The 24,203-nt window shown below is 54.8% G+C and overlaps 1 protein-coding gene across 5 annotated transcripts in view; it reads right to left on the bottom strand.

Moving 5' to 3' along the window:
* Positions 1-407: 407 nt before the first annotated feature.
* Znf710 (zinc finger protein 710) overlaps positions 408-24,203 on the bottom strand; it is a 63,429-nt gene continuing 39,633 nt past the window's right edge. For 4 of the 5 annotated variants that reach the window (XM_033761088.1, XM_019207054.1, XM_010621074.2 and 1 more), the window contains 4 exons: positions 9,359-10,847; positions 6,322-6,513; positions 5,828-6,002; positions 2,367-2,536 (listed from right to left, as the gene is read on the bottom strand). In XM_033761088.1, the coding sequence (XP_033616979.1) occupies positions 2,367-2,536; positions 5,828-6,002; positions 6,322-6,513; positions 9,359-10,847 (2,026 nt within the window). Of the gene's footprint in view, positions 2,537-5,827; positions 6,003-6,321; positions 6,514-9,358; positions 10,848-24,203 lie in introns of all 5 variants that reach the window. The other variant, XM_033761089.1, reaches the window with a different exon arrangement.

Here is a 24,203-nt window from a genome sequence, read left to right as displayed (position 1 = left end):
CTGCCCACACCAGCAGCCCTCTTCTTCGTGGGTAGTCTCCTCAGATTCCTGGCTTCAGGAGGAAGAGCTGGAATGCCGGCTGTCCTGGAGGAAGCTGAGAACTTCGGGCCTCTGCTTGCCTGTCATTAGAAGGCATCCTCTGAAGCTCAGCCTGGCACTGCCAGCTGGCTTCTGTCCTGGGGCTGCGGGGGTGGGGAGGGAAGGAAGCAGCTTTGGGAACTCCAGGGCTTTGCCTGCACTTGGCACTGTAGGTGGTCACTCCTGAGCCAGGGCCAGGGACGGTCCTCATCCCTGGACAGTGACAGGCTCTTCTCTGTGTGGTCCAGAAGCCTTGATAGGACTTCCGGTGGCAGGGCCCCATGAGCTGCGCAAAGAAGCACTTGCAGTCACCTCACTAAAGAATATTCATTTATTTATAATTATTGCTAAGTAAACTTCTCTCTTAAACAGGAACATAAAAACACAGTAGGGCTTTGCACAAGTGGGGTCTCTAAACGGTCGGTTTGTATACATGTGAAAATAAGTTAGAGTGGAATCCGTCCAGGAGTCTGCAAGTCACCCGAGAGGCCGGAGGGGTGAGGGCCGGAGCTTGGCCGAGGCCGCCCCGCTAGACTGGAGTGTGCTGTCTGCTCCCTTCGCGTTGCCCAGGTACAAGGCACGGGGCAGGGGCGTTCAAGTAGGAGCCTTGCGGGGGGCAGTGCCAGGGTGCCAGGAGGAACGGGGAGGAGAAGAGGAGACCCAGCTTCCAGGACTGCACCCAGGCGCTGGCAGGAGGGAGAGGGAGGAAGAAGGGGTTTTTTTTTGTTGTTTTTTGGTACCAGGGAGAAAGACATTGTGGGAAGAGGTAGTTTGCAGGGGTGATGCTTTCTGCTCAGCAGGAGAAAATGTCTTGTACAGTGACGCCGGAGTCACTGCCACCTGAGGGTCATCATGGCGGGCACCTGGGAGGCTAGAGGGGGGCGGGGTTGGGGGCCTGGGGAACCACACTGGGGGACGTGTTTACCCCCAGCCCTGATCCGACCATCACTCTGAGGCCTGGCTTGGGCCTGTGCTGAGGGATACAGCTTCGGGGACAGCCCTGCTGTGTCCCTCCTGGTGTCACCTGTGCCTGTGGGGACAGCCCTGCCTGGCCCTCCCACTGAGCCTGGGGGGTGAGCGGCAGAGTTGGGCACCCTGGAGTTCCTGAATGTGCTGTTCCACTGCCCGGGGGAGGCAACAACAGTAGGTGGGTGACGGAGGGAGAGCCCCAGCTGCCGAGCACAGGTGCAGTTCAAAGCCCATCTCTGGCCATCCCTACCTCCAGGCCGGAGAGCCTGTGTCCCGCTGGGCCAGGCTGCCCTGGGCTGGGAGGCTCAAAGCACACACAGCACACAAGAAAGCTTATGTGTGGAAAAAGAAAACGCATCTCCATCCGAAAGGATAATAGGCGACACAGTTTCAAAGAAAAAAAATAATAAATTACCTTCAAAATACCCCCATTTGTTCAAAAATTTTTGTTTTCCTCTATGGTCTTGATTTTCCTTTTTAAATACGTTGCTCTTTCCCAAGAGCCTGCTAACTTGTGGCTAACCCCATTTCAGCAACTAAGGTCCCTCTTCCCCCACAGGTGGGCCTCAGCCTCCCCTGAGCACGGCCTCTCCTGTCTCTAGGGTTACTGCACCTTGCCCTGCTCCATCTGTCTCAGATCGTGTGTGCCTGACCCAAGGTTGTCCTGGTTTTGTGTGGCACCCGAGCCCCGGAGAGAACTGGATGACATTTGTCAGAATCTGCTTTAAGGGTGCTCACTCCAAACAGAGCTGCAGAACAGGCTCAAGGGGCGGTGGGAGGCATAGTATCTGGCTTTCCTACAGGCTGGCAGGGCTCGGGCATGGGGGAGGCCCCGAGGTAGAAGGCAGAGGGCCCTGCCTGGCTGTCTGGTGACTGGGTGGGGTGACCAGGTGGGCACAGGGCCTGGGACCTTGAGGTCTGGGCAGTGTGGGGGCAGGTGGTACCGGCCAGCAGGGGGCTCAGACATCCCTGGATTGGTCCAGAAGAGAAACAGGCCTGGCTGGGGAACCTTCCCCTGCAGTGTCAGGACCTGGGGGCAGCTCTGCAGGCCTGAGATGGCCCTGTGCCCTGTCCCCAGACAGCCCTGCCAGCTTTTCTCCCCCCTCACCCCCAGCAGCAGGCTAAGAAGACCCAGTCTGGGCATCTTGGTGACCCTTCCCTCACCAGGATGCCCAGGCCTGAGCCAGGCTCCAGCGAGGCCAGTAGTACAGTCTCCATTTGGTTTAAAGGTCCCTAGGGTGCAGAGGATTTGGGGGGCAGCAGCTCCTTGGGGTCTCACCCCCACACCCAGCCACCCGCCCACCTCGCCACCTGCCGCGCTATAGCACGTTGTAGTAGGCCATCTCCTTCATGGCCTGCCCGGCCAGAGCGCCGGCCTCGGTGCTGCCATCCATGCCACCATAGGAGTAGGCGTTGTCCTCGAAGTCCTCCAGCTCCTGCTGGCCATCGAGTTCTGAGGGGTCAGGGCCTGCCAGCTCCATCATGGGGTCTGCAAGAGAGAGGTGAAGTGAGGCTTGGATGCTGTCCTAGGGGGTACCTCTGCTTCCCAGATTCCCCAGGGCCCAGACTTTTGGGTCCCTAAAGCTATGGGTGCAGGTGCTGTGCTAACAGTGAGGGTCCTTGGGGGACTGGTGGGTCTGGCCTTGAAGACGTTGAGACACACTGCAGTGTGCCAAGTCCCTCTCCCTCAGTCCTTCCAGCTTCTCCAAGCTCCCCTGCTGTGTGAAAAGCCTGATTCCCTTTCCCAAATGTCCCACAACACCACACCACTCACTGGGCATGCCGCATGCCAGGCCTTTCACAGACCTCATCCTACCCAGTGCTCACAACACACTAGGCAAATCAGAGGTTGTGCCTGTAGGAGGTGCATCAGCTGGCAGAGGGTTTGAACCTCCAGTGGCCGAGGGAGCAGCTTCTCCCTGACCTCTACCTGAGACAGTGCTTAGACCAGGCCCTCCCTGTGGTGTCTTGGGGCCTGGGGCCTGGTCCTCCAGGGACAGATGCACAGTCACAAATGCACATGTATGCTTGCTCACACACACACACACACACACACACACATACACACACATCCAAGGTAGGTTAACATGAGGCAGGGCCTTCAGGAGATCTCTTATCATCATGTCATGTTGAAATCTGAGCATAGAGTCCTACTGGTGGGAACAAAGTCAGGTAGAACCACTCCACAGAAGGAGGCAGGGTGGGACGTGGGGGTCTTGAGGCTCCCTTCTGTGTCTTCTGCCCTGTCTACTGTTTTGGGGGAGCAGACCTCTCAGCCCATGGGGTGGCCCTGACAAGTCCACAGCTCGGTTTGCAACCTTGATACTGAATATCTTGGGCCAGAAGTTTTTGTTCCTGGGCTGACCTGTGACTGCACCCCTTTCCCCTGGCCACTAAATGCCAGTAGTGTCACCCAAGTTGCGACAACCACTGTTACCTGTGGGCGTACCACCCCCAGCTGGGAGCCATGAGTCTAAGGGAAACCCCACCCTCTACCTGTGAGTGCACAGGAGTTAGCATGTGGCCTAATTCTGGCCAGTGGGTCAGCAGGAAATGCTCACTGCAAGCTTTTAGGTCGTTCTATGAATTTCAAAGAGCTGAGGGGAGTGTGCTATCTTTCATGGGGTGTGACCAAGGAAGCGGTGTACCGCGATGGCTACTGGCAGTCATGGCTCTAAAAACAAGCTAAATAAAGTACCTTGGGAAAACTGCCACCTCAGGATCCCTGTGCCCACTATTACATCTTGGTCCTGTCTAACTGGCTCTGGGGAAGGACACTGGTCCACCTCTACCTTCCCAACTATAAGGTGACCCTGAGAAGTGTGCATGGCCTTTGTCTGTACACAAGAGGCAGAGGATGGAGACCAGCCCTGCCAGCCCAGGCTCTGCTCTTTTCCAGTCTGGGGGCCACAGGAAGGCTGCGATCCTATGCATCCCTGGTTACTGCCTCCTGGGGAGATCTGGTTCCATGACCACCTGGGAACGGGGGAGAAGAGACAGTGTCTGGATGGCTCTAGTTATTTTTACAAGGGCAAGGTCTTCTCCGTCCCTCCAGGAGTGCATGACATGATGGGTCTGGTGGAACAACAGCTCTCAAACTTCTGTACATGGAACCCAAAGTGCTGATCCCCAGCAGCTACATTCCAGAACCTCTGGGGTCCAGACCCAGGCATCAGCATTTAAAAATTTCCTCAAGTAACTCACAAGACCCAGTTCTGTTGGATCCAAGCTAGATCAGAGGGGCCCAAGCGAGGCCCCTGATAGCAGCATTGGTGAGACCTGGGAATTGTCAGAAATGCAGACCTCCTCAATCTGAAACTCCTGGGGTGGGCTGGGCAATTTATTTTAACAAGCCCTCCAGCTCCTCAGCGTTTACTGTGTGGGAGGCTGAGGCAGGAGGATCACAGGTTCAAGCCCATCCTGGGCAATTTAGTGATTTGATGAGACCCTACTTTAAATTAAAAAAGGACTGGACATGTAGCTCAGTGCAAAGGTCATAGGTTAAAAAAAACCTAAAAAAACAAAACTCTGTGCATCAAATCATCCAGGGGTCTTTTTGATTAGCAGCTCTGGGCAGGGCTGGAGCTTACATTTCTATCAAGATCTGGGGCGGTGCTACAATACCGATGCTCATCATGAAGGGCCTACTGAGAGCACCGTAGCAAAGATCCTCTTTAACCTCAGGAGCCTTCTATGTATTATTATTATTATTATTTGACTTGTTTTTTTGAGACAGGGTCTCAGGCTGGCCTTGAATTGAGGCAATCCTCAAGTTCCTCAGGCACCTGCCTGAGCCTCCCTAGTACTAGAATTCTAGGCGTGCATCACTATTCCTGACAGAAGCCTTCTCAGTAGACTACCGAGATACAAAACAAACCCAAAGCAGCTCCTGTCAAAAACCCCAGGCATTCTGGGTCAGCTGTGCCCAAGCCAAGCTCAGGGTTATGGCAGCGCTTTCGGTTTCGGCAAACCATCACACACAGCTGCTGCTGTGGAAGCTCCGGCCACACGAAGAGCCTTCACCAAGCACCCTGGGCTCCCTCTTCCCACACATTCCTGAGGTGGCCTTGCCCACAGGGAGGCCAGAGAGACTGGGGGTCAGCTCTGGGTGGCACTTATAGCAGAAGAGCCTTGGTACTTCTCACCAGAGCTGGAGGAAGGGCTTCTGCTGACAGTGGATTTTCCTAACAAACAGCTTTGGAGCTGCGTCCTCCTGCATATGTGGGTTACACTCACTCTGGCAAGCACTGTGAACAGCAATTGGCTGTGTTACCCTCTTTGCTCTGGCTGCTGGGAAGCTCACCCCTCTCCTCCACGGTGACCTCACTGGGCTTTCCCTTATCTTTCCAGGTGCTGTGTCCCCAACCCCATTACTTTCCTTCCCATCTGCTTATTTTAAATGTTATCTCCGTCGCTTCCTCTGGGTTGCGATCTTGTCTGTTACCTAACTCTCTGTCCTTTGGTTTCTGCAGCTGTAGGTTGGGGTGATAACAGACCAGGATCACTGTGAGGATCACATGAGTTAAACAGCAGTCAGTAAGTGGAAGTTACTGCTTTTATTATTGTTTTTGTGAGCCCAGGGGAGCCCTTGCAAGAAGACACAGATGCCTGCCACCATCACCAGGCCAGCCCTCTTGGGTCACTCCACTCTGGCCCTGAGCCTGCTCCAGGCAGCTCTCAGCCTTGGCCAGCTGCCCCTTGGCCCTACCCAGATGAGGGGCTGCTGAGGCTGTGGAGCTAGAGTCACCCCTGCTCTGTCCCCTGCATTCAGCCCACCCACCTTGGCTGTCCAGGCCGATGTCCATGACGCCGTGCTTGACCTTCATGTGCCGGCTCAGGTTGCCCTTGAGGTTGAACTTGCTGGAGCAGTAGGGACACTTGAAGGGCTTGCTGCCCGCGTGCAGGTGCATGTGGCCCAGCAGGTTGTACATGCGGTTGAAGGACTTGCCGCATACCTGCAACACCCAGGTGCTGTCAGCCCGAGGACCGGCCGACCCCCGCCCACTGCTGGTGTTCAGAGCCCATTGTGATGGACGGCACCTCTGCTGTCCTTTCCTGTGTGGCCCCAGGGCCCAACAGGCAGAGAAACAGGCTGTTCTTCAGGACAGGGGTCACCAGAAACAGCACAGATCTCTGCCACCCAGAGTCCTGGACCTGGGCCCTCAGTGCTGCGCCACGACCTTCGGCAAGGTCTCCAGCTCCAGAGAAGTCTCAATGGCAACATCTGGGCCTGGGACCCCAGCTCTCCCAGCCTCCCCTCAGGGATCACCCTACCTTGCACTTGAATGGCTTCACAGGCGAGTGTACAATCATGTGGGTCTTGAGGGTCTGCTTCTGCACGAAGGTCTTGAAGCAGATGTGGCACTGGTAGGGCCGGACGCTGGTGTGGATCAGCATGTGCCGCTTCATGTTGGCCTGCAGGGTGAACTCCCGGCCACACACCTCACATTTGAACTCCTTCACGCCCTGCGGGGAGAGGCGAGGTCAGGGCCACCACCAGGGGAAGTGATTCCGCCTGGGGGTAAGGCTTCGGGGCCATGGGGGTCCAGAGGCACAGTAGGGACCTGTCTCCTCCGGACCACCTGCTCAAAACCACCAGGAGAGAGCAGGCAGGCCGCTCACTCCAGGAAGCCTTCAGGAAAGGTGGAGATGCTGTAAAGCCTTCCGGTTTCTAGCTGAGCACACACAGTGGGTGTGTGTGCAGGTCCGTGCCAGCACCACACCTGCTACAAGCCAGCACCCAGAGACTGCTGTCTTGGGGACACATCCTTCACCTGGTGGCCCTGGCCTACTCCATCACTGAAGGACATGTGTATGTTTTGCTCCTCAGTGATGCCTCCTGGTGGTCTTTTTGGTCCACAGCCCCTTGAGATTAAAGCTATGACCCCCACCACAGGAAAATGACAAACACCCAGGACTATATGGACTCAAGTTCTCAACACCTCAAAGATCATCCAGTGACCCCTTGAGAGGTATCTTCTAACCCTCCCTGGGGACAAGGGCCACCTGCAGTTCTTGTTCCCATGTGGCCTCTCAACCTCCTCCCCGGAGTCTAATGCTGTGTGGACTGTGGTGGTCTGGGAAGTCTTATTGTCCACAGGTGTCCCCTGGTGATTCTTATCACCTATAGCTCTGGGACACTCAGATTTGGGAGATCCTCAGGCTTGGGGTCTCATGCTTCCCTGGGTGAACTCTGTCTCCATCTGCAGTCTGGAAGAGTTGGGGTCAAAGCTGGGAGCCATCCTCTCCTTGGCAAGCAGGTAACTTAAGAGGAGCTCAATGGGACAGATGTGTGTCCACAGATACAGCTACTGCCCAAATGCTTATCCTGTACAACTATTCTACATTTTACGGACCCTTGTTCCTTTCTCTTAGCATCCTAGAAAGATGTCACACATGTGCTTGGCCACCAGGGGGCCCTGCTACCCAGGAGTCTGAGCACATGTGCATGGTGTACAGATTTAGGCTGATGCTACAGGGATGTTTTCAGTTTTATTAGCTTTCTTTTCCGTACTGGGGATAGAACTCAGGACCTTAAACTTTCGAGGCAGAATCAGTGTCACTGACCTAAATCCCCAGCCCCTGGTTTTATTAGCTTTTGAGTTTTGCTCTTAGCTTTTCTTCAAAGTATTTATCTTTTAATGCTGTGCTCACTTGCGGGGATTTTGAGTCGTCTAGTAGAGGAGAAAGAGGGCAAATACAGCAGCATATGGACCATCTCCTCCGCTCTCTCGGACAACCCGTCCCCGAATCTGTGCAGTGTTTGGCAGCTGCCTAACTGACTGGAAGAGCCTTGGCAGTGACACCTGCCAAGATCATCCCTGTCCCAGCAGAGGGAGCCCTCAGGGCCGGGCTGGTGGGCTGCTACTCCCCACTCCCTATCATGTCCCTGGCGACAGCTGGGCCCCACGGAGAGCACCTTGGCCACCTCAAGCAGGAGGAAGTGCCCTAAAGGGTCAGCCATAGACAGACAGGGGCCTTGGGCCCTGAGAGGCCTTGTTTTGCCTGCCTGGACCTGAGGGCCTTGAGGAGGGCACGCCGTGGAGACAGGTCCAGGTTAGGTCTGGGATGCGGTGAAGCAGGCTGCTCAGTCTTCTGCCTTCACAAACTGTTTTGCCTCACTTAGCCACACTCTAGAACCACTTGCACTGTCTCAAATGCTTTACTTCCTTCTCTTCCCCTTACAACCCAAGGTATCTGGCTCACTCCTAAAGGGAGCCACAAGTTTTGATGCACTTTGTACAGAGGGGAAGGGGTGCACTTCTGGCCATGACACCCATCTCCCTGTGGCGTCCTGCCCTCTCTCAGGCCTCAGGCCCCCGTTACTTCAGTGATTCTTAGACTGCGTTCCTACACTTCACTCAGAAACTTTTTTTTTGGACACCGGGTCTCACTATGTAGTTCAGATTGGCCTTGAACTATGTAGCCCAGGCTGGCCTCAAACCCACAATGATCTTCTTGCCTCAGCCTCCTGAGTGCTGGAATTATAAGTAAAGTTTTACTATTCATTAATTGAGACAGGGTCTAGTGATGTAGTCCAGGTTGGCCTTGAACTTGGGATCCTCCTGCCTCAGCCTCCTTAGTGCTGGGATTACAGGTATGTGCTACCACACCTGGCTAAAGTTTTTTTTTTTTTTAATTCCAGGGATCAAACTCAGGACCTTGAGCTCACAACACAGGTGGTAGAACCATTGAGCCTAAAGTTTTACTGTGATATTTTAAAAAACCAATTCCAGCTATGTGTTACACCTGTAATCCCTCTTACTTGGGAGGCTGAAAGAGGCAATAGGATTTCAAGTTTGAGGTTGGCTTGGGAAACTTACTGAGACTCTAACTCAAAACAAAATTTAAAAAGGGGCTTGGGATGTAGCTCAATAGCAAAGGACTTGCCTAGCATGTGTGAGGCCCTGAATTTGATCCTAAGCCCCTTAAAAAAGGAAAATCTAATTTCAATTATATTTCTAATACTCATCAAGATAAATTTGTACAGGAAAAAATCTTCCTTCCTACCTTTTTTTTTTTTTGTACTACAGGGGACTGAACATAGGACTTCTGCTCTGAGCTGCACCCTTAACCCTTTATTATTTTGAGACAGGGTCTTGCTAAATCACTAGGTTACCAAGGCTGGGCTTGAACTTATGATGTGCCTGCCTCAGCCTCCCAGAGTGCGGAAGTTGCCTGCATCCCCAAGCCCAGCTATCCTAATGCTTTACCAACAACTGCTGGTGTGTACCCCAGTTAAGCCGTCTCATCCGGGGCTCTGAGGGTCCCGGATGAAGTGGGCAGGAGGGTGGTGCCACGGGCCCCTTACCTTGTGGGTGAGTGAGTGCTGCTTGAGGTGGTGGATCTGGCTGAACTCCATGCCGCACTCGGTGCACACGAAGGGCCGCACATTCTGGTGCTTGAGCATGTGGTTCTGCAGCTGGCTGCGGTAGTGGAAGGACTTGTCACACTCGAGGCACTGATACAGGGTGGGGCCCTGGTGGGAGGCCAGGTGGCGCTTGAGCTGGGTCAGGGTGGAGAAGTCCAGGCCGCACTCGACACACACGTGGCAGCGGCCACTCTCGTGCTTCACCTCGTGGGCCTTGAGCTCGCTGGGGTAGGCGAAGCCACGGCCACAGAAGTGGCAGCTGTAGGGCTTGACCTCGGAGTGCAGCAGCATGTGGCGCTTGAGGTGGCTGGTCTGTGTGAAGGCCTTGTGGCACACCTGGCACTTGTGGGGCCGTGTGCCCTGGTGTGTGAGCAGGTGCGTCTGCAGGTGGCTGGGCTGCTTGAAGAGCTTGCTGCAGTGCGGGCACGAGTGGGGCTTGATGCCATTGTGGCCGAGGATGTGTGTCACCAGGTTGTACTTGGACGTGTAGGACTTCTCGCACATGCGGCACTGCCAGCGCTTCTGCCGGTCACCTGCCTCCACCAGGTAGGAATCATCGATCTGCACATTGATGTCCAGCCGGTCCAGCTGGGCCTTCTTGTGGCGCTCCACAGTGGAGCCTGCAGCATCCGCCTCAAACTCGCCCGCCTCCTGCCATACGAAGCCCTGCTCTGGCTTCACGGGCTCTGGGGAGGCCATGGGGGGGACCTTGGGGTCACTCAGGGGGGCCAGGTGGGGTGGCTCGAAACCACACTCCGTGGGCAAGGCCTCTGGCCCAGGCAGCTCCACGCTGGGCTCAGGGAAGCCATCCTGGCCTGGGTCGGGAAAGTGAGGGTCATAGGGGGCCACATCCAGCTCCGGCCTTGGAATTCGCGGCAGGTGCCGGACTGTCCTGGGCTTGCGGCTGAAGGCGCTGAGGTCGATCATCTTGACAGCGCTGCTTTGTACCAGGGCCTCGCAGCCACCCCCGGCTACCTCGGCAGGGGCCTCGGGTGGCCCTGCATCCTTTTCGTCCCCAGGCACAGAGACCTCATAGACCTCCTGCTCCTCTTCCTCCTCCACCTTCTCGAACTTGACCTTGGGCACCAGCCGCACAGGCGGCCGGGTCTTCCGCCGGGTGTGCTTCTCAAAGGCTGCCTCCACTTCCAGGACCTCCTCCTCCGCCGGCTCCTCCAGGGCCCGCCCATTGCAGGCCAGCTGGTAGACACTAGGGCCCGGTGGCCGGGGCTCCCCAATGGCTGCCCCAGACAGCTCAGGTCCGAGGTCTGGGTAGAAGGCTTCGGCGCTTATGGTGGCTCCGAAGAGCTCATTTTCGGAGACCAGGCCCAGCACGGCGGCCTGGGCCAAGGACAGTACCACCACGGCATCCGTCTGTGTCCCTGAGTCCATGAAGCCCTCCATCCCCTGGCGGCAGGCTAGGAGGGCATCGCTGTGAAGGAGGAGAAGGAGAAAGGTTAGCGCTGCTGGCTCGGCACCTGTGGTATGGACGAGGGCTGGGCTAACTTAGGGTGTGTCTGGCCCGATGCCTTCCTACTCTGCTCTTGGGAACAGGACACACTTGTGATTACGGGGAGCAATGATATCTCTGTGTCTACCGGCTCCTCTGTCGCCCATGGATGCTCTGCCCCACCCACCCCGCCTCAGTCTTGCTATCTATAAAATGGGGAGGGTGGGTTTCCTGAGTGGCTTTCAACCTCCATCCCTCCATCCTGCATGCCCTTGAATAAGTTCTCAGAAATGTGACTGAAAATGCAAAAAATAATGATTCGATGATTTTATTTATTTTTTGGTACCGGGAATTGAATTCGGGACCTATGTACTTTCAAGGCAGGCGGCGGAACCACTGAGCTAAATCCCCAGCCCAATGATTCTATGATTTTAAAAACTGGTTTAAAAATCCACCTACTCAAATGTGCTATGCACCAAATTCCAGCACTCAGCAGTCCTACTGGCCGTACTGCCAAGTAACTTCGCAGACTCAAGTCTGTACCACAAGGGAGGTGTTACACAAGTGTCACCGTGTGTGACACCTGGGCTGTGTGAATGGGGAAACACATACACAAAAAATTAGGTGTCCCAATGTCAATGTCTGTCATTCAGGTACTATTCTTGACTAGCTCCATGTTACACATCTAAATATCTAAATTTACACTGATGAAAATGTGGCTTTTATCTGATTTATACATCTGGCTCCCTGACGGCCACCAGGCTTGAGACCCTGTTGTGTCCATGAACAGTCTCTAATCTCAGGTTCTGGTAAACTGTGCCCTCCAGCTCAGGTACAAACCCCAGCAGAAGGTTTCCAAGTTCAGGCCCAGCCTGGTCAATTAGTGAAGAGGTTGTCTCAATAAAAATAAAAGGGCTGGTGCCGCTGCCTGCCTCACAAGCACAAGGTCCAAAATTCAATCCCCGGTACAAAATAAACAAAGAAAAACATGTAGCTCAGTGTGGAGGCCCTGGGTTCCATCCTCAGTACTGGGAAAATAAGGTCCCCCTGCCTCCTGGGCCATCCCCAGGCCTGTGGATGTGTGGGGCTCCTCCAGGGCTCAGGTACCCAGGTCCCTAACCCTGCCTGGCTCTGTGCGCAGCTCATGCAAGGCAACCCTGGACTCCAGGGCAGCCACATGGCAGCCAGCAGTTCTTCCTGAGGAAACCAGCCCAGGCCAGTGGCACCCTCCCTCCGCCAGCTTCCTTTTCCTGCGGCTGCCTAAAAATACCCCACACACAGGCATTTAGCCTCCTTGGAAGAGACACTGAAAATTACACCATCAAGCTTCAAGTGGGGCTCTCAGACAGGGGGAGAGGCTTTTGGGGGTCCCCCCACCCACATGCCAGCTGCTGTAAAGGACACAAGACCAGGGATCTGCAGACAGCCGGGCTTTAGGTCCCAGCTCAATCACTCACAAGTGACTAGGCAAAGTCACTTCAAATCACTTCTGTACCTCAGTTTCTCCATCTAGAGAATGGGGATGAGACATCCACCCAGGCAAAGGTGTGCAGCAGGCCCCTGAGGTCATACGGCAGCTGAAGGGACTTAGCTCATCACAGAGCTAACCTGGTGTGAAGAGCTCCTGACACAGCCCTGGAGCTGAGATGGCCCATTCTTGGGCCGTCAGCAAACCTTCGGGGACACCGAGGACAACCCCAGGACAAGAGCTCAGCGCTCAGTGGTGGTCCCGATGTGTGAACCCTTGCTGCGAGGCAGGCCCTGTGCATGGAGAGAGCAAGCTGAGCCAGGAGGGCCCTGTCCCTGCCAGCCCACAGAGGGGATCCACTGTGTGCACCACTGCTGCCCATTTCCTGAGCAAGCTGGGGAGCGCGGCCACCTCCTGTCACCGCAGCCTCTGACGCAGCAGCCAGCAGCAGCCCTCCTGTCTGCTGTGGCTTTGAGCAAACAATGCACTCAGCATTTTTTTCTAGACTTCCCCAAAGAGGAGGAACTAAGCACCACAGTGAGGCCTGTACTTGGGGCTGGGTACTGGGCTCTGAGTTCAAATCTGAGCTCTGCAGTTAATTAGCCGGGTGACCTCTGGCAAGTCCAGACTTATCCAAGCCACAAACACGGGCCAAAGAGCCCAGCTTGTCGTTAGCTCCGGCTTCACGGAGCCATTTAACCCTGAAGCAATCCCGTAGGGTGTGGAAGTGGAGCCCTGCTCCCACTATCCTGTCCGTGGGGCAGAGCGGGGTCTGCAGCCGGACCTCCTCAGTAGCCGGGAGCTGGCTGGTTGCCAGAGTCCAGCAGGAGCACCCGCTCCAGACCTGAGCCTCCACCCTGTCATCTTCCATCTGTCCTGGCACACGAAGCTAGGTGGAGGGGATTGGGCCCTGAGGGTCTCTGGGTTCACCTGGCCAGCAGGTGCTGCTTCCTTTCAAGGGGACAGGCACTTGCTTGAGCCCTGCTCCCGTGCTGTCCTGTCCCAGGCAGGTGCGCACGTGTACACATGTGAGAGAGAGGACAGAGACTCTGTCCTGCACCTCCCCATAGGGGCCTTCCTGCTTTCTACACTGCACAGTGAGTAGAATCTGTCCTCTCCCCTTGGGCCAGCGTCTGGGTTCCTCTTCCCCAGGCCACAGTTCCTTCTCATAGGCTGTGGCCCTGGTGCTTCATGTCCAGTGGGCTGCCCAGGGCAGGAGCAGAGTCTGCCAGGAGCCTCCAGGCCCTGCAGCCCCCGGCCTAGGGCCCTGGTGATCTCCTGTCTCAGGGCAAGGCCCACACCACGTGGGCTTCTGACAGCCCTGGGCCTTCCAGGGCCTGGGCTGGTGATACCAGGCATCCCTCAGCTCCCTGCAGCTCAACCTCCTACCGGTGCTCTGGAGTCCCCAGGGTTGAGAGACAGTAAATGGTACACACAGGGAGAGTGGAACAGGAACTGGCAGAGTGTGGATGTGCTAGGTGAGGGGAGGTCGTGGAGGGAGACACATAGAGATGGGGGCGCAGGGGAGCCAGAGCTGGGAGGAAGACAGAGGAAGGAGGGGGGGCAATAGGGAGGCCAAGAAACAAAAACGGGAGGGGGAGGGGACACCAGAAGACAAGACTGCCCTACTTCCCTGGTTTTAGCATCGCCCCTGGGGCCAGCCCCGCCCCTAGGGAGGGGCCCACAGGAGACCTTCCCACCCCACGTCTCTCACTGCTACTTCACTGACTGCTTTGCCTGCTTTTCCAGGGTACCACAGTTCTCATAACCACTGAAGACAGCCCTGTGACCCTGGACAAGTCCCCCCACCCCGCCTCGGTGTGCTCATCTGTAACATGGGCACAAGGCCCACTTGGAACATTTTGCCTACCTGCCAGTGGTACCAGGTGCCCTCCTCAAAATGCAGGGTGCCTGCTCTCATCCCCCAGTTCCCTCCTGTGGAGCCCCCTTCACATCCTGGCCCGGCTTAGGGTTGGTGAGGCAAGAGCCGTTTTGAACCAAAAAGGACACGGTGACTCGGATCTGCTTTGACAAACTCCCAGCACCAGAGAGACTGTCCACAAGCTGCTGAGGACACAGGACACTCACCGTGACTGGCTTAGTTTGATGACCACTCCCCGAGGCCTGGTGGGTCCTGGCTCCCTGGTGCAACCTCAATAGTGACCAGGGCTTATGCTGGGGACAGGTTTGCTTTTTGGGGGTGGAACTGGGTATTGAACCCAGGGCCTTTCCACTGAACGACACCCCCAGGCCTTTTTTATTTTTATTTTTGAGATAGGGTCTTGCTAGGTCACTAAGCTGCCCAGGCTGGGCTTTAACCTGTGGTCTTCCTGCCTTAGCATCGCAGACTACTGGGATTGTAGGTGTGTGCCCAGCTCCAGGTCTATCCTTTGGTCCCTTGATGATGGCCTTGAATCACCAGGATCTAAAATGCATGCAACTGAGCCACTGAATTAACACACAGTGACAGTGCTCATCAGGCAGCAGGTAGCATACACAATGGGGGCAAAATAAAGCTCCTGCCCTCCTGGGGCTAACCTGACAGGGCTGACCCTGCATGACACTGCCGGCCCAAGTGACACTCAAGCCCCTTGGAAGTGACCTGCTTTCCCTTTCTGGCCCATTTCCAGCTGTGCTATGCCCTTTGCCCCAAGGAGGGAGAGGGAATTCCGGGGTCTGGATGGCTGAGAACTCGCACAGGCTCCACCTGGCAGTGAGGCCGCCTGTTTCCACTACTGTCCTCCCCGCGGACCTGGAGGTGCACTCTGCTTGCGTGCTGGGGAAAAGGCAGAAGCGAGAGCCCAATGCTTGTGCAAGCCACGGCTCCGTCAGTCTCACTTCTGCTCAATCACACGGCCTGGGCCTGTGGTGCCAGGGGGCTGGGTGAAGGGGTGGGCTGGCCCAGGGGAAGTGTGTGAGTCTGTTCCTCTCTGGATTCACTCTCTGCCTCAGCTTCCCCTTTTCTCGGTGGACAGATTCGCTGAAGCCAGAGTGGCTGGACCACCAACCACACAGGGGTCTGATGCCCGCCTCTCCACTTGATGCTCCCCTTCCCTTCCTCATTTTTAAATGTGGTCTTACTAAGCCGCCCAGGCTGGCCTTGAATTTCTGCTTCAGCCTTCTAAGTAGTTGGGACTATAAGTATGGACTACTTACTATGCCTGACTTAGCTCCTTTTTAAAATATAAGGGAACTTTGGTTCAGGGAGGGAAGAGACTGGTTCAAAGTCCCACAGTGAGATGGTACAGAGTAAGGCCTAGAACGCAGGCCTCTAGACTGGCCACTGCCTCTCAGCCGTGTGCTGTGGGATGATGTTCCTACGCCTCAGCCCACAGCTGTCCTGTCAGGCACCTCTCCTACCCCTGGGGTGGCTGGCCTTGGCCAGGACTGCCCTTCCCTGGCACTAGAAATTCCCTGGGATTTTCCTCCCCTGTGGCATCATAACCACCTTCCAGGAAGCGTTCTGGGGCAGGCCAAGGTCCCTGCCCGAGACCATCACTGGGTGGCTGAGTTTTATTTTGCTTTATTCTCTGTGGTACTGGGCATTGAACCCAGGGCCTGTGCATCTGGCAAGGCTCTGCCGTGGAGCCGCAGCCCAGCCTGGGACGGTTCACATCCTGGGTCCCTGTGGCTGTGCCCAGTTGTCAAACACTCATGTAGACGGTGGTGCAAAAGTGCTCCGTAGACATGGTCAGTGCTCATAGTCTGAGTCTCAGTAAAGCAGGTAACCCCTGTAGCCTGGGTGGGCCTCATCCAATCAGTGGAAAGCCTTAAAAGCCAATGTTTCCCTAGAAGAAATTCTGCCTCCAACTGTAACCTACAAATCCTGCCCGAGTTCCCAGCCTGCTGGCCTGCTCTGCAGATTTCGGACTTGCCAGCCCCCACAATCACATGAGCCAATTTCTTAAAATAAATCTCGCTGTCTCTCTCCCTCTCTCTCCTTCTCTCTCTCCCTCCCCCACTTTCTCTCTCTCTCCCCCTGTATATCTCCTCTTGGTTCTATTCTCTGGTGCACTCCGGCTGATAGTCACGTTGATTCATAATTGGATCTGTTTATGAGGCCTGTTTTCCCGCTGCAGAGAGCGGGCAGTGGGCGCAGGGAACAGAGGGCCTGGCAAGGGAATGTGTGAGCGGAGTGGGGAAGGCAGCTGGCAGTTGTCACCATGGGACCAAGAACGAGTGAATGAAGGAATGAGACTCAGAGGGAGGCATTGGTGCTCAGGTTCTGTCACCTCCGATCGGAAGTCACAGGTCCCCGGAATCCACGGCCCTGATCCTCTGCCAGAGAAGCCCACCAGGATGGAAGTGTCATTCATGTTCTCTGTGCCAGGGAGGGCCATCACTTTCCTGTGGCAGGATGGTGTCCTTGCTGAAGACCCTTTGGCGGAGCAACTCTGGCTGTAGCCTCCCAAGGCTACTTCTGCAGTTTTCACTGTGGACTTGGAGGAAATTCAGGGACCCACCTGTCCAAGGCTGTCATTTTACAGATGGGGAAACTGAGGCACGGCACCTCTCCCTGGGAGCTCTCAACTCCTAGTTGGTTTCCTCACCTGTGCTAAACATGACCCTCATGTGCCCTGCAATGGTATGCGTGTTCTGTGGTTTGGGGGCTATGGGTCAGGGTGCCGTGGAAAGTGAGGAGCAAAGGCTTCCACCACTCAGCCCTCTTGTAGGAAGTCTCTGGAGTGCGCTCGGGCATCCTGGCCCATGCCTGCCCCTTGCCCTCAGACACCCAAACAGTTGGTCAAGGGAGAGCAAACCGAAGCAGGCGCAAACCCATCCACCGAGACACCCACCCTGTGCGTCACTGTGGTCACAACGAGCCTGAAGTGCTCTTCTCCATGTCAACCCAACCAGCCTTCTGTAGCCCCCCAAACCAGGCCGGGTGCCCCGAGTTCTGAGCAGCTTCAAGTTTAATACTTTTCCTTATTGGACCTTATAATTTTTAATGGCTTATTAATGCTCTATTTGTGCAATCACTTGCTTAATATCTGGCATCCGTTAGATGACCGACTCCCAGAGGGCAGCACCCTGGCCTGTCTGCCCGCCCTGTGTCCTCAGCAGAGTGACACAGAGTACTTCGGCGCCCTTTGGAGGAGAACCATCTGCAGGACAGATAGAGCAGAGAGGCCCTGGCTTCGGTGGAAACCTCAGGCCTGGGTTCCGTTCCCTGAGCCCCAAGACCAGTTACTGTTCCCAGGGGAGGCACAGCAGACCTCAGGTTCCTGGCTCTGTCTCTTCTCTGATCCCAGAAGCAAAAAGCACCCTGGTCCCTCAAACAGGACTGCTGTGCTGGACCCCAAAATCACCAGCCTCCTGTGATGGGGAGAAACAACACCTCGGTCCCTAAGTTTAAAGGGACAAGGAGAAGAATCTCAGGAGTGGAGGGACAGCACGAGCAGTTATGGGAAGTCGGGCCGGTCACAAGCATGAGCTATTCCTAGACCCTGGAGCAGCTCCTTGGGCTGAGAAATAGCACTTCTATCTTACAGCTGTGGAAACTGAGGCAGTACCTACAGGCAGGGGGAGAGGGCCCCATTCTGTCCAGTCAGGCTGGGCTTTCTGGGTGGCATCTTCCTCCCCTGCCAATTTCAGTTCAGACCCGGGAGCCCCTCATGGCTTCCCTCCCCTTCTCCAAGCCTCATCAAGTCCCTCCCCACTCGCTGAGCCTTCCACGCCATCTCCATCCTGTCTTCTTCTCCCTCCATTCCTCCCCTCTTCCGTTTCCGTGGCAACCCCACCTCCGCTCAGTCCTGCGTTCCCAACGCATCTCTTTCTCTCCTCTTTCATCTCTCTGCTCAACGCAGGGCAGAGCCCAAATCGCCTGTGTCCCTTGCTTCTGGCCTCTCACTCCCTTTTACTGTCCTTTTATCTCCTTCAATGTTCTCTTGTCATCTCAGGATGACATTTATTTACGTCTTGCTTAAAAATAAAAAAGAAGAAAGGAAGGAAGGAAACAGAAACCCCATTCCATTAGCCCCGGCTTCTCCTGTCAGGCCTGGCTGCCTTTCTTGCGGGGCTTCACTAAGGGTCAGAGTCCCCACAGTGTAGAGGAAGGAGACAGATTCCAGAACGCACTCCCTGTCCACTACAATGGAGGTTTTCTGTTGACCTCAGCAGCACAAGGAAGGAAACACATACCAGACTTGGTGATGCACGCCTATAATCCCTGTACTTTGGGAGACTGAGGCAGGAGGATTCCAAGTTTGAGCCCAGCTCGGGCAACTTAATAAATAAGCAACACTGTGTTTCAAAATGCAAAATTAAAAAGGGCTGGGAATGTAGCTGCACACAGGATGGCAGATGAGGGAGGACTCACTCCCTAGAGAGGGGCCAAGCCTCCCAAAGGTCAACGTAGGGAAGAAGCCAGGACCCAGGGTGGAGCCAGGGCAGGACATACAACATGGTGGAAGCCAGCCCCCAAAATCCCCAACGGTGCTGCCTCAGGCAGGAATTCCCCAAGGTCCAGGGAAACCCAGCCATGCCATTGCCCGAGACTCCTCTCCCAGCCCACTTTGCATTGTGACCAAGACCCAGGGCCTGGCCTGTGGCCGAGGCACGCAGCAGATCCTCCATGCAAATGTGGTAGGAATTTTCACTTCTGCAAAATCCTGAGGGCCGAGCGTGCAGCTCAGGGCAAAGTGCCTGCCTAGCATGTGCAGAGACCTGGATCCCACCCCAGTCCCACCCCAAAGCCCTCTGTACCATGGTTCTCAGCTGCCCTGGAAGGAGGAAGCACTTCCCCTGGAACTCTACCAGAACTCTGGCCTTCCTCACTAAAGGCAGCAGAATTAAGTGTTGTCTGCTCTTTGTAGCCATCACGTTCTGAGTCCCTATTATGGCATTTTAATTTTCATTTTACAGATGAGCAAACTGAGGCTTGGAGAAGCTGCTCATTGTCTAAGTGACAAAGCCACCAAGGGGCACAGGTAAGACCTGAGCTGATGACAGTCAAATTCCTCCTCACTGACTGCACCTCTGCCCATGTCCCATCCACCCCTTGCCCAGCCTCCTCCGGACTACTCCACTGCTATGTTTAATCAGGAGTGATGAGAAATGACAGGAGAAATAAAGGTCTGGGAACAGATTTACCAGAGAAAATGAAGCCAGCCGTCATGATGGCTGTGGCCCCAGTGTCAATGACGTGACAGAATAGATCGGTTGGTGGAAAATGACATCGAGTCCCCTGGAAACATAAGTCACACAAAGAAGAAAGGGACCCGGGTCTTGAGGAGCCCCACAAGCTGGGTGTCTGGCTGTAGCTGAGAACGCTGCTGCACTGGGGGACATGTCCATCGGAGCCCCAAGTCCTGGGCTCTGGGGCCCAGCTGAAGTGGCTGCCCAGCCTGCCTGTAAATGACAGCTGCAACTCTCCGCTGAGAGCCACACAGCAGGCCAGGAACAGGAGCAAGGCCGACTGAGGAAGCAGCAGAGGTAGGGAGGGGACAGGACAGATGGCTGCTGGCTCTGAAGAGCCCCAGAGGGAGAGGGGGCTGCTCCCGCCTCGCAGGCCTGTCCTCCACCCAGCTCTGCCACTGAGCTGTGCATCCTCGACCTCCCTGGGATATGGTGTCCTTGTCTGCAATGGAGACAAAGAAGGCATCATGATATGGTGATCATGGTACAGATCACGGCCTTTTGGCCATGAAACCCACTGCACAGAGGAGGAAACTGAGGTATAAGAGTTGAGGGACTTGTTCAAAGTCACCAGATACACCAGAGCATCAGTGGAGGCTGAGCCTAACCTCCATGGCCCTGCTTTTAAGATAAAGGAGAGAAGCCAGGTGTGGTGGCACTGCCCTGTAATCTCAGCACTGTGGAAGGCTGAGTTAAGAGGATCACGAGTTCCAGCCCATCACAGATAACTTAGCGAGACCCTGTCTCAAAAAAATTATTTTAATTATATATACAATGTATATATAATGGCTGGGGATATAGCTCAGTGTGAAGGCCTTGGGCTGATTCAATCCCCAGAACCCCCCCCCACACACACACACAAAGATAAATGAGATAAGGGAAATAATGTACCTGGTAACGAGGCTGGTACACTAAGGACTTAAGCTATCATCATCACTATTATTATTCCTTTCATTATTCACTCCAGGGGCCAGGCGGGTGCGGGGTGCCGGTGGGGCACAAAGATCGCCTGTCTTGAGGATTTCACAGTTTGGTTGAGACAAGATTAAGAACTGCAAAACAGGGCTGCATCATGTGTGGGGCACCACGAAAGCACAAAATAACTGGTTTTTTAGGTTTTGTTTTCGTTTTTTTTAACTTAAGGGACTGGAAATGTCCCTCCACAGTGACCAGCACTCTGAAACAGACACTCAGAGCCAGAGCCGTGTCCGACTGTGGCCTGGCCCTGACCCTTTGCGCCCTCCTCACGTGGGCCTCAGTCTACTTGTCTGCGACCTGGGGTAAGGGCTCTTCCTGCCTAGAGGTGTCAGGAGGCTGAGATAATGTGAAAATGTGAAAGATCTGCGGGTGCAGTACCATGGTGACAATGGGTCCTTCCCTGGCATGGAGAAAGGAAGGAAAAGAGAGCAGTGGGCAGAGGGGCTTCTGGGGCTCAAGGCCACGCGAGCAGCATGGTTGGCACGGTGCCCTCTCCCTCCCTAGCAGCCAGCATGACTCATCCTGGGGTGCCAGCCCCACAGAGCCCCTGGCAGCACTGCTTCCCAGAGCCGGCACTGTAATCAACATTTATTTTGCAGTCACCCACACACCCAGCACAGTCCGGATTTATGCCAGGAGAGGAGTGGAGGATGCCGCTCTCATTCACGTAACGCTGCCGTGGTCTGGGGGGAGGGACAGCTGGTGAGCCGTCTTGGCTGGCAGTGTACACACGCACACGCCAGCCACACGCGGCTGTCCGCACAGGCTGTCATCAGCAGCAGGCGGGGGCTACCCAGCAAACAGCTTCGTGAGCAAGGACCAGGCAGGGGGCGAAAGTCCAGGTGCCCCACTGGACCACAGCCTAGATGGAGAGGACGGCGTGTGGGAGGCAAGGGGTCCCTCGAGCAGGAGGAAGGGGTTGCCAGGTGTGCTGGGGCTGGCCCTCACCAGGAGAAGGGGGGGAGGAGGAGAAGGAAGGGGGGGATGGGGGAGCAGGAGGCGGAGCCAGGCAGATACAGACAGAGGGTCAGAGGGGCCTCACCCAGGTCCCTGGAAGAGTACTGGCCAGGCTCCAGGACCGCGGAGGGGCTGTGCCCAAGGTGGCCAGGGAGGAAGAGGTTTCTTTTGCAATCTGATCACAATGGCTGACACTTAGGAGCCTGAGAGGTGGCACAGGGAGTGAGCTCCGGCCCGCGTCCCAGCATGCTGAAATGCAAACACGTGCATGTGAACCAAATGTCACAGTGATTTCGGTGGCAGTGCCTAGAATCCAACAAGCAGAGTCCCGGCTTTCCTCATGGCGCTCCCTACTGTGAGGTCTGAGGGCACTGGGCAGGCTGGGGTCCCTTGGCTTGGGTTAACAGAAGGTCGGGCACTTCCTGGCTGTGCAGCCTGGATCAAGTAGCTCCATCTCTCTGAGCTTCAGTTTTCTCAGCTACAAAATGGGAGTTGCCTCTCCCATAGGATGGTGAAAAAGATCAAATGTTCGACGCAAATGAATGTACCCTGGCATTTGAGAAATGGTCATTCCTAGTTTTTTGTGTTTTTTTGTACCAGGGATCAAACTCGGGACCTTGTGCTTGCGAGGCAGGCAGCAGCACCACTGAACTAAATCCCCAGCCCCCTCAGTTTTTTTTTTATTTTTGGTTTTGTCTTTTTTTTTTTTTTTTTTTTCTGTATTGGGGCCCCCCCATTTTTTTTTTTTTTTTGTTTTTTTTTTTTTTTTTTTTTTTTTTTGCAGTACTGGGGCCAGCCCATTTTATTTTTATTTTGAGACAAGGTCTTGCTAGTTGCCCATGCAGGACTTGAACTTGTGATCCTCCCGCCTCAGCCTACCAGATGCTGGGATTACAGGTGTGCACCACCATGCCTGGCTTTCCCTAGCTTTAACCATCACAATAGATGTGCATACAATATGAATCACCTCAGGCCCCCCAGTATTTGGAATATTATTCTGATCACTAACATTACCTAAATGACATGAAGGAGTGGTAAGAGAAGCACATGGGAAGAATAACCAAATCAGGCGCAAGGAGGGACAGGGAGATCCTGGCAACCGATCCCAGCACTCGGAAGGTTTAAACTCAAGTTCTCAGCAAACGAGCAAGTCTTGAGTTGCCAGAGTGCCTGTGGGGCTATGAAGACCCCTTCCTTGTTCCCTCAGTGGGATGGGAGGGCACAAACACTGTCTCTACTCTGAAATTTCATGGCTCATCTAGGATCAAAGCCCTGAAGACCACATTCTTCACAGACTCCCCAAACCCAACTGTCTTCCCCAGGTTGCTGCCACAATTTCCTAGGAATCACTAGACACCAGCTCAGTTTCACTGGCTGCCAACCAGGATTGCCCAGACCTCAGCAAACAGCTCGGCTGGGTCCCGGGACGGTGGGCAGCAAGGTCCAAGAATGATATCTCCACCCCTGTACTAACCCCACCCTCCAACAGAAGAGCCCAGGGAGCTTCGGGAAGTAAGGGCCACTCTCCCCGCTGCAGGGGTGGCATCCTGCCAATTCCCTCCCGACAAGGTCCCCACCCCTGCAGGCCACGTGGTGGAAGGAAGCACAGGTTCTTCTGCAACTCCGACAGACAGGCCAGGCCGGCAGGGGAATGAGCTCATCCCCTCCCCAGGGCTGGTCCACAGCTGACAAAACCCTTCCCAGGCTCCATGTCACTACGTCCTCCTGCCCCTGTGCAGGCGGTGCCTGTCTGGCTCTTCCTCCTGAGGGTAAAGTCCTGATAGTGGCAGCAGCTGGGCTGGCTGCCCTGTTACTGCGGCCATTGGGCCAACTCTAAGTCAACATGTCAGCCTGGCTGCAGGCTGGGATTGGTAGTAGCATCATCATTTTACAAATGTGGAAACTGAGGCATAGAAAGTCTTCAGGTATGTCAGGCCATAGCCCACACGTGGCACTGGATAGCTAGTAACACAGCCAGGGAGGATGATGAACGTTTCACAGAATTATGGGACTTTTAGCAGTATTTTTCATGACTTGAGTGTGGGGCTCAAGCAACAGGTGTCAACGACACACCGTGCAGGGGAGGCGCGGTGCAGTTCTATCTCCTGCCCTGCCTCACAGTCAGCTGAACTGAAACCCAAGTGTATCAGACGTCACATGCAGGTGTGGCACAGCGAGGTACACACAATGACGGTGGATGCATCAGGACCTAACTCCCTACATTCGGGTGCACTTGGGAAGACAGGCATTTACTGCTATGAAGCACAGGTGTAGGTTTTATTTGATTATTAAACTTAGGCTTGTTGTGTTGTTTCACAAAATAATTTAATAAGTTAAAAATAAGCCAAAATAGTTTCTTAGCAGCCGTGGTACAGGAAGTACAAAAATATGTCATGGTGTTTTGCTCATATTATTAAAATTACTTATACTGCACTGCTAGTATTAGAAAAGTAAATGGTCGCTTATTTGTTAATTTTCAGAAGATACAGAGTCGCAATCCAACATTCAACTCAAAGAAAAATTCGACCATGTCTCTTTACTAGACCTTCATAAGCCCGATCTTCCCGAAGGAAAATACACCTCCCGGCATGATTACGCCTTACCCGAGTCGTCACTTTTGGCAGTATGCTCGATTGTGAAGCACATGCCAGGTAGAAGTGGATGAAAAACTTCTGGAGATCACCTTGTGGACTCACTGAGAACCTCAACCACTTCCACAGAATCGGATGCTGATGCACCAGTGTCACAGAAACAAACTGAAACTGTCCCACTAGTTTTCTGTTTATGTTGCCCCTTAA

This window comes from Fukomys damarensis, unplaced genomic scaffold (genome assembly GCF_012274545.1).
Source record: "Fukomys damarensis isolate Sample0158 unplaced genomic scaffold, DMR_v1.0_HiC HiC_scaffold_7, whole genome shotgun sequence".
NCBI classification, from domain to species: Eukaryota; Metazoa; Chordata; class Mammalia; order Rodentia; family Bathyergidae; genus Fukomys; species Fukomys damarensis.
This window is presented reverse-complemented; position numbering and strand designations above follow the sequence as displayed.